The 9,987-nt window shown below is 37.2% G+C and overlaps 1 protein-coding gene across 2 annotated transcripts in view; it reads left to right on the top strand.

The window, feature by feature from the left end:
- Positions 1-216: 216 nt before the first annotated feature.
- The window catches only part of FADS2 (fatty acid desaturase 2), a 40,961-nt gene continuing 31,190 nt past the window's right edge, over positions 217-9,987 (top strand). The window contains exons 1-4 of one of the 2 annotated variants that reach the window (XM_053720466.1): positions 217-296; positions 955-1,218; positions 5,298-5,408; positions 9,744-9,941. In XM_053720466.1, the coding sequence (XP_053576441.1) occupies positions 1,009-1,218; positions 5,298-5,408; positions 9,744-9,941 (519 nt within the window). In that variant the 5' untranslated portion in view covers positions 217-296; positions 955-1,008. Of the gene's footprint in view, positions 297-353; positions 402-954; positions 1,219-5,297; positions 5,409-9,743; positions 9,942-9,987 lie in introns of those variants that run through there. The other variant, XM_053720465.1, reaches the window with a different exon arrangement.

Raw genomic sequence — 9,987 nt, 5'->3', positions numbered from 1 at the left:
CCGTGTGTGTGTCAGGCTGACAGGGGGATCACTGGCTCTCCTCCCAGCTCAGGATAATTCCCTCACGTCCCCAAGCTTCGAAAGATCTCTGAGGACCAATAGAGAGCGGCCCAGCTCCGGTCCCCGGGCTCTGATTGGTCCGTTTCCTCTGCTGATTACCCTGGAAACCCTAAACAGGGAGAGGGAGGAGAGGAGGATGCTAAGAGAGGAGGAGGGGACCAGAGAGTAGCCGGGTACATGTGGGCTTGCAGTGCCTGACTGAGAGCAGGCAGCGGCAGTGTAAGCTCCCTCAGCAGGTGAAGGGAGGCAAGAGGGGAGGGAAGGAGGGAGAGAAAAGGGAGGAGAGACAGGGAGCGAACAGGCAGGAGAGAAAGGGACAAGACAAGAAGTGTCAGAGAGAGGTAAGGGAGACAGGCAGGGGAGCTAAGGTAAACAGGTGAATAAAGGGGGAGAAGGTGAGGAGAACAGAGAGGAGAGAAATAACTCATGAGACAGGAGGGAAATTACTGAGGAGAGAGGAGAGAAATTACTGATGGGGAGAATAAATAACGGATGGGGGGGATAAATAACGGATGGGGGGGATAAATAACTGATGGGGGGAGATTAAATAACTGATGCGGGAGACAAGTGTAAAGACTGAGGAAATGACTAAAGGGAGAAGAGAGAAGCAGTAAAGAAGAAAGAAAAAGAAGTGGTCAGAGAGTGAGAAGTGCATATGGGTGAGGATAGAAGAGAATGGGGGAGAGAGAAAAGATGAATGAAGAGCCATTGTAAGATGCATTAAATAAAATATATATGGGGGGATGAGACAATACAAAGAGATACAAAGTATAAATGAATAGATAGGTACATTAGCAAGAGAGGAGTATAGAAGAGGGGATATGCAAGATATATAGAGACAAAAGGAAGCACATTATCAGTCAGGTTGTGTACTAATTGTTGCCCTCCACACAGAGAGAAGAAGAGAAAGGGTTGGTTGGCACAGTGTGCCCCCCGGTGGAGTCAGACATGGGCATGGGCAGACAGAATGGAGAGGACTGCAGCTCTGGCTGTGTAAAGCCAGAAGCTCGTTACAGCTGGGAGGAAATTCAGAAGCACAACCTGAATACAGACAAATGGCTTGTGATAGATCGCAAGGTCTACAACATCACTGACTGGGTGAAGAGGCATCCGGGGGGCATGAGAGTCATTGGGCACTATGCTGGCGAGGATGCCACTGTAAGTATAGGGGAACCCTTTGTGCAACACAGTGGAGAAATTAATTTGAGAGCAAGTCCTGCAAAGTGGTCAACTTGTCATCTGTAAATGGTTAAAAAATAAAGCCAATATATGAATGCAGCTCACAATGACCATATATACTCACTATATAATCATATGTATATGTAGGGATTGTTAGTAATATGATGTTTTAATGTACTAATATAATGGGATATCTAATTTGTTAATAAAAATTAATCCTAAAGATATACACAGTATAATTCATACAGAAATCGGTAGCATGCAACATTACAGTTTATTAGATTGTAGCTAATTCAGATTACTGACATACGGAATGTACTGTCCAGTAACTCAGTTTTAGATCATAATATTAAATTGAATGTGGGTGGTATAATTTTTGAGATATAGCTGATATAATCAGACAGAATACTTCAACACAGGAAATGAAACGTTTGAAAAAAAAATAAAAAAAATACCTGGCAGTAAATGTAACAGTAAATTCCTGTTAGTTTGCTATGTACAGACATTGATCTATAATATGGAGAACAGTACATATTTGTTGCATCAAATCAATATAGACTGATTAGTGAATGTTATTGATATTGATATGTTGGTTAAATTTGTAAGCAGAACAGGCTTTATTACAAAAAAATAAAAAATAGGTATAGTAGTATAAGCTTTTTACGCATGATACATACACACATGGACAGACAGACAGATAGATAAATAGATGATAGATCTGTCTATAGCACAATCTAATATACAATATCAGAATGATTGAACTATATAGATAAAATGCAATAAATAGATGATAGATCTGTCTATAGCACAATATAATATACAATATCAGAATGATTGAACTATATAGATAAAATGCAAATCCTGAGGAAGTAAAGGTGATTAGTCTCAAATGCCTGTTAGTAGGAAACAGGAGATTATCTCGTTCCCAACGTGTTGCATGACACTCTAATCCCAGGTTCATGCCAGGTTGGTAGCACTGAGTACAGTAAAATTGTGCCCTATATTTGCAACTCACAAACAGACAGATGACATGAGGATTTTGCTTAACAAACATCTATTGTAGTATGTGCGATTTAAATGTGGATTGTGCATCTAAATTCTGACTAGATTAATGCATTTGTAATATTTCCTGAGTACATCATTATACTGAATATACATTTATAAGAAATTGTCTATTTTACAACCTTTTTTTTATTATGTATCTGACTGTTATAGACATAATCGCAAACCGGGAATATTTGCAATATTAGTGTATAACTCTGCTCCCTTAGCAAGGGGATAATTTTATGCATAAGCTATTTTGGCCCAGGACTAGGGTGGTCAATAATGGGACAGCAGTGTCCAGGGTTTATATAATACAAATATATTTTTTCACTCTTCCTGGTTGTTCTATATGGCAGATGTGCCATATTATTTGTGTGCTAAGCTGTTAATGAATAGTATGCAAGACTTTCAGTTAAGACAAACCTAGTAAATTTTAGTCTACTACATACACCAAGATGGGAATCATTTTTCTAATGTCTTCCAAATTCCTCTGTTATTCTATGAAGCTTTTAGCTAAAGCTCGCTCATCTTCTCAAGTTAATAGGCTGCATAAAATAACAAAGGTATTAAAGATACTGACCTTTTCAGTTTTAGTGAATCTAGGGTACTGAATTATATAAGATTCTTGGTAAATATGAAGAAGAAAAAAATGAGTGCAAAATACATTTACTTAAAAGATTTCCCAGCCTGTTCAACCTTACCAGTATTGCTATTTCCTATGTGAAACTCTTGAGCAGATTCAATCACACAACTCTATATTTAGTACAGCACAATGACATATGAATTGGTGAGATTGAAACAAAATGGGGAAGCTGGAGAGTCTCTTAGGGAATTTAGCCCACTTTACAAACCAATAAGTTTCTTGTAACTCTCTAAGGTGATGCAGGCATCTTCCTCTCTATCTGTCCTGTAACCTGCTAGATTTGATGAGAGTCTGAGTGGGGAGTGGTTATACTAGAGAAGTGGTGGCTGTTTCACATAGTATAGGAACCATACACAGTGCCTGTGAGTGGCGGCCGCAGAGCACTGCAAGGGCGAGGTTACTAGAGTTCACTGCAGCACAGGCTACTAGCAGTCGATGACTCAGTTTACGTGACAGCACAGAAAAAATAGACTGACCTGTGCTGCAAAAATGATGTTAATCTTTTAATATAAAATATGAACTACTGTCATGAAATTATATTTACAATGAATCTATAAATATATGTTTGCAAGACTATTAGCTTTGATCTTTAACACAGGAGATATATGCATTGGAACCCTTTGCAGTTAAGTAGATGAAAACATGCAAAAGCATATTTATGCAATATTCAAATGTAATAAAGTATTTAACTATGTATTTACTCTAAATATTTCACATTACATGTTCTAAGTATTTATAAATAGATATTCATATATATATATATATATATATATATATATATATATATATATGTGTGTGTTTATCTATACCTATATATGTAGGATGTATTGTGAAGTGAATTGTAAATAATAATATATTCAACATGATGTTACTATGTAACCACAGCACAGGCAGCTAATTTTATTTTAGCTATTTTGTGGTTTGTATTTTTATGCTCCAAGAGTGTATTGGACACTGAGAAACATGTACAGTAAGATTCTGTAGTGTTAAATAAACGTTTTATTTTAAAATTAAGGTGTTATAGTATTTTTTTTAAAAAATCGCTATTAAATCGCCCACCCATATTCTATATGAAGAACATTGGAATGTGAAATATTCGTATTTTCATGTCGGGTTTTTGCACTTGAGAAAATCAGGTTTGCGAGCGAGTAGGGTGTTATTCCCCCCCCCCACACACACTTTTCGCACTCTATTGAAGTCTATGGTGGAATACATTAATGTGCATGCAATATTCTAACTTCGCTTTTTGCCCGTGTCAGGTTATCGAGCGAGTGAAAACCATTTACTTTCAATTTGTAATATGAAAGCAACCTGACGCGTGCAAACAGTTTACTTCTAGAGATGTTAACGTGCGAGCGGAAGCGATATATATTGCTCCATTCGTAATCTACCCTGAATTCTGTAATGAGTTAAAGGGACAGTTAACACCAGAATTGTTGTTGTTTTGAAAGATAGATAATCCCTTAATTACCAATTCCCCAGTTTTGCATAACCAACACAGTTATAATTATACACATTTTACCTCTGTAATTACCTTGTATCTAAGCCTCAGCAGACTGCCCCCTTATTTCAGTTCTTTTGACAAACTTGCATTTTAGCCAATCAGAGCTGACTCCATGGTAAATTCATGTGCATGAGCTCAATGTTATCTATATGAAACACGTGAACTAATGCCCCTCTAGTGGTGAAAAACTATCAAAATGCATTTAGATTAGAGGCGGCTTCAAGGTCTAAGAAATTAGCATATGAACCTCCTAGGTTTAGCTTTCAACTAAGAATAACAACGAGAACAAAGCAAAATTGGTGATAAAAGTAAATTGGAAAGTTGTTTAAAATTAAAAGCCCTTTTTGAATCATGAAAGTTTTTTTGGGACTTGACTGTCCCTTTAAAATAAGAGACTCGACTTTAAAGAGATCTGCAGGTGCAGGTAAGGAAACAATATTATGGTGAGTAGTAACCTGATACTGTATTTGTTCCCGGCTGTTCAATGTCCCTTTAATTGTAACTATTTTCCAATGTAATTTATAACTAAAATGTTATTATAATATAATCTTAGTGGAGGTGTTATAGGTAGGATAATGTAAAGTGACAATTGGCCAATCCCATTATTAGTGACTGACCCACTATCTAAAAAAAGTTTGGGTGCCCAAGGAGTAAAATATCAAATAATGTGGGTCCTGAGTATTGGTTGTATGGTAAGTATTTAGTAGAGAATAGAGACTGAGGATAGAGAAAAGGGACATAGTAAAAATACATAGATATCACATTAGGGAATATTACTCATAAACTGTTCAAAACACTCAGTAATTGTCACGTCCACCAGATCTGTTTTTTTTATGCATTTAAAAATAAATATTGCATTCTCCTTAGGATGCATTCCAGGCATTTCATCCAGACCTCAACTTTGTAAGAAAATTTCTGAAGCCCCTCTACATTGGTGAATTAGCTCCTGATGAACCCAGCATTGATCGTGATAAGAATGTGAGTAGCCTTTTATTATACATCAAAGGCTGCCGTGCTGTAATATGTTGACTGTTTTTAAATGGTGGTTTAGATACTGCATCAACATGCATGTGTATAAATGACATTGTCTTGTATTTGAAACATCTTATTGCCTCGAAGATGTTACAGATAATGGTCTCTTGCTCAATATGCCTTTTAAAAAGGAAAGAGAATGTGTATTATATCTCACAAAACCCTGGACAAGTAGACCTCCTGGCTTTAAAGGGACAGTCAACACCAAAATTGTTATCGTTTAAATAAATAGATAATGCCTTTACTACCCATTCCCCAGCTTTGCACAACCAACATTGTTATATTAATATACTTTATAACCTTTAAACCTCTAAATTTCTGCCTGTTTCTAAGCCACAAAAGCCTCTTATCACATGCTTTGTTATTAGCTTTTCACAGCAGGAGACTGCTAGTTCATGTGAGCCACAGAGATAACATTGTGCTCACACCCGTGGGTTGTGGCAGGCACTGCACTAATTGGATAAAATGCAAGTCAATAGATAAAAAAGAAAAAGTCATGTGATCATCGGGCAGTCTGCAGAAGCTTAGATACAAGGTAAAAGTGTATTAAAATAACTATGTTGATTATGCAAAACTGGGGAATCTAATTTGGAGTTGACTGTCCCTTTAATAGATATTGTACATGGCATCTGTTAATTACATCACTGATCACATGACATATGACATCACTTGTCAGCTCTGATATCAGCTGGAACTTTATAACTGAATTAAGAAGTGTATCTACCGGTGCAGTATATTACCGGCCTCACTTAAGGGGACTTTTTTGATTTAGGGAAATTTGTGGGAGGGCCAGCATGATAGACCCCAAACCATAACACTGGTAATATGCAGGATAGTTAGGAGCTCTGCTATGATTATCGTAGACATACTGGACGTCCCTTACAGTACTTGTCCTTGCAATCTCTTTTGGGATAAACCACCAATTCACCTGAACATAATACCCTCCCACTAGATATTATGATCTCTTATTCTCTTGCTATTTTCGTATGAAATGCTTTAATCCTCAACTCTATTAAAAGGACATAAAGAACAATAGTAAAATGATTTAATGCATTAGTGCATTTTCTCACTGTACAATTGCTTGGTGGTTATTATTTTTTACTATGGTCTACCTATCATCTGTCTGTCTGTCTTTCTTTCTGTCTATTTTAGTCAGCCCTTGCTTTGTCTTTATTTACTGTGTCCCCACCCCTTATAACAATATGATAATAAAATATATTTATAAATTGTTCACTTTATTACACATTTAGTCTAATGTGTATAGTAATCTGTTTGCCCTGATGGTAAGGAATATAAGTTAATATAAGAGCTAATTTGGTACAGACATAGTTAGGTAAAATAATCTGCATTTCTTCCATTATTAATGTGGACATTGTTCTGTGACTGGCACATAGCTAACAGGACTCCTGTATTATTCATGGCTTTCATAACCTGTGACTGTTCTTGACCTCAGCTGAATCCTAAGCCTTTGTCCAGTGCAAGACATTTTTGAAGCCTGTAGATATACAATCCTCACTTGTACGATAATGAATAGAGTCTAGAGATACCCATTGTAGTTGTGCAGTGCAGCTAGTTAATTGTAATGTTCTCTTTGTATACAGATACTGAGCATCCTTTTATAGTGCAGTACAAACATCAGAAGGTAGGAATATATATAATTATACCCCAATATGAAGAAGACATTCTTTATGAAAAGAACATTCTAATGCATAATTTGTGTGCTCCAATTCATTAGAGCACTGGTTTTCAATCCTGTCCTTATGCCTCCCCAACAGGCCAAGTTTTCAGGATTACTTTGGATGAGAACAAGCGAAATAACCATGTTTATTAATCAGCTAACTATTTCACCTGTGCTTCATTTCAGGTATCCTTAAAGGGACACTGAACCCAAATTTTTTCTTTTGTGATTCAGAAAGAGCATGACATTTTAAGCAACTTTCTAATTTACTCCTATTATCAAATGTTCTTTATTCCATTAGTATATTTATTTGAAATGCAAGAATATAAGTTTAGATGCCGGCCCATTTTTGGTGAACAACCTAGGTTGTCCTTGCTGATTGGTGGATAAATTCATCCACCAATCAAAAACTGCTGTCCAGAGTGCTGAACCAAGAAAAAAAGCTTAGATGCCTTCATTTTCATATAAAGATAACAAGACAACAAAGAAACATTGATAATAGGAGTAAATTAGAAAGTTGCTTAAAATTGCATGCTCTATCTGAATCACGAAAGAAAAAATTTGGGTTCAGTGTCCCTTTAAAATGTGGCCTGTTAGGGAGGCCTAGGGACATGTTTGAAAACCAGTGCATTAGAGCATGTAAGATTTGCATTACTATTCCTAAATAACCATTGTTTATATGAAAGAAGAGACTAAGGGGCCGATTTATCAAGGGCCGAATGGCCCCTGATACCCCTGTTTCCGTGCGAAATAGCAGTTATGTTAGTCTTAAGACCGCTGCTCCTTAACTGGTCCGCTGCCTCTAAAGCGGCGGACAGCAATCCGCCCGAACCTATACGATCAGGTTGATTGACACCCCCTGCTAGCGACCAATTGGCCACAAATCTGCAGGGGGCAGCATTGCACAAGCAGTTCACCAGAACTGCTTGTCCAATGTTAAATGCCGACAGCGTATGCTGTCGGCATTCAGCGATGTCTGTCGGACATGATACGCTACAGTGTATAATGTCAGACAGACATTGATAAATCGGCCCCCATAAATACAGTATTTTAATTTGTTTTCCGGAAATGTGAAGTAAAGGTTGTATAAAATTAAACTAAAACTAATATAGAAATATCACTTGTATAATTCCAACTCTTACTCATTGGTTAGTAGATTCCTAATGCTGATTGGCAGATAGGATTTTTCTCCAAATGCTCGTTGTATGATAAAAATGAAATACCTACCAGCCAATCAGCACTGGTAGCGATTATTACGGATACTACTATATGGGTTTCAGTTACATATAAAAATGTTTTATGCAATATTTTCTTCTGGCAAAAAAAGACAATCATGATTAAATGTTATCAAGCAGATGATAGTAAGTGTACATTGTTCATTTAACCAACTCAGCAGCCAAATCAGATGGGAGACTGCTACGGTGTCCCAATGCACAAGGGACCTCTGCTATAAACTTTAGAAATATCAATCATATTGGACAGTTCTAAGCGGTTTGAAGCCTGATCGACTTTGATCCTATAGTCTTGAGACTTCTGAACTTCTTGGGGGGCGATTTATCATTGTGCATACACTTTCTGCATTTATCATTGCACAAGCATTTCTGGTGAAATGCTTGCGCAATGTCGCCCCCTGCACATTCGCTGCCAATCAGTCAACCCGATTGTACATGATTGGGCGGATTGCTGTCCGCAGCCTCAGAGGGGGCATATGAGTTAAGGAGCAGCGGTCTTAAGACCGCTGCTTTTTAACTCCTGTTTTCGGCGAGCCTGAAGGCTTGTGCAGAAACAGATGTATTTTGGCCAATATGAGGCATAATAAATCGGCCCCTTAGACACATCCATAACCTCACAGTCTCTTCCTTGAACCGCCCAGCACTGAACACCCATGCCTCACTCCCATATTTGTTATCCCCTCCCATATGTTTTCTTGTCTCAGTGTTTGTCCCCCCCAAGTACAATTTCAGAGTTTTTTACAGCACAACCAAACATACCAAACGAATAATGTATATCACAAAGTTGTTTTAATACATTAAACTAATTATTGCATAAGTTATTAAAATTTGAGTTCAAAGAACATTTAAGTTAGTCTGTGAAGGAATATTTATAAATGACGTGGGCTTCCTGGTCCCTATCAGCCATCAAAATCTATAACTATTTCTTTCATAAAGTGTTAGCGTAGACCGATCATTACTATATCATGGGACATGCTGTTATTATATCATGGGACATGTCATTATCATATCATGGGATATGCCATTATTATTCCATGGAACTTATTTCACAAGGTGGCAGAATAAAGCATAAGACTTGGATGTATAGCTATTCATATTTATTTAATAAATATTTATGACTGTCTATGGGTTTATGGTGATATAGATAAAAGAGCACCGTTGGATAATTAGTTTATTATCAAGGATGGGAGTTTATAAAGTTTTAAATCTATAGGGCACAGGTTTTTAATTAGTTGTTAGGTTTGTATAGAGATATTTTGAATTAGTGCACAGTGGGCATATCATTTACATGTTTTTACTCAAATATATGTAACTCGCACAGCAAGTTCATTATTGGAGTTTCCAAACTTGTCCTCTTATTTTGTTATCTAGGCTCAACAAGTGGCCGACTTTCGTGCATTGCGAAGGACGGCAGAGGAAATGGGACTTTTCAACTCCAGCTTTCTCTTCTTCACTCTCTACTTATCTCACATCATACTCTTGGAAATTTTGGCCTGGTCAACCCTCACCTACCTGGGAACAGGATGGATCCCAACCTTAATCACCATTCTGTTACTTTCAACCTCACAGGTCATTGGAACAATCTCTACTTTCTTATGTGTTTAATCCATAATTC

This window comes from Bombina bombina, chromosome 7, assembly GCF_027579735.1.
Source record: "Bombina bombina isolate aBomBom1 chromosome 7, aBomBom1.pri, whole genome shotgun sequence".
Taxonomy (NCBI): Eukaryota; Metazoa; Chordata; class Amphibia; order Anura; family Bombinatoridae; genus Bombina; species Bombina bombina.
The sequence above is the reverse complement of the archived record's forward strand: the minus strand, read 5'-3'. Positions and strand labels throughout refer to the sequence as shown.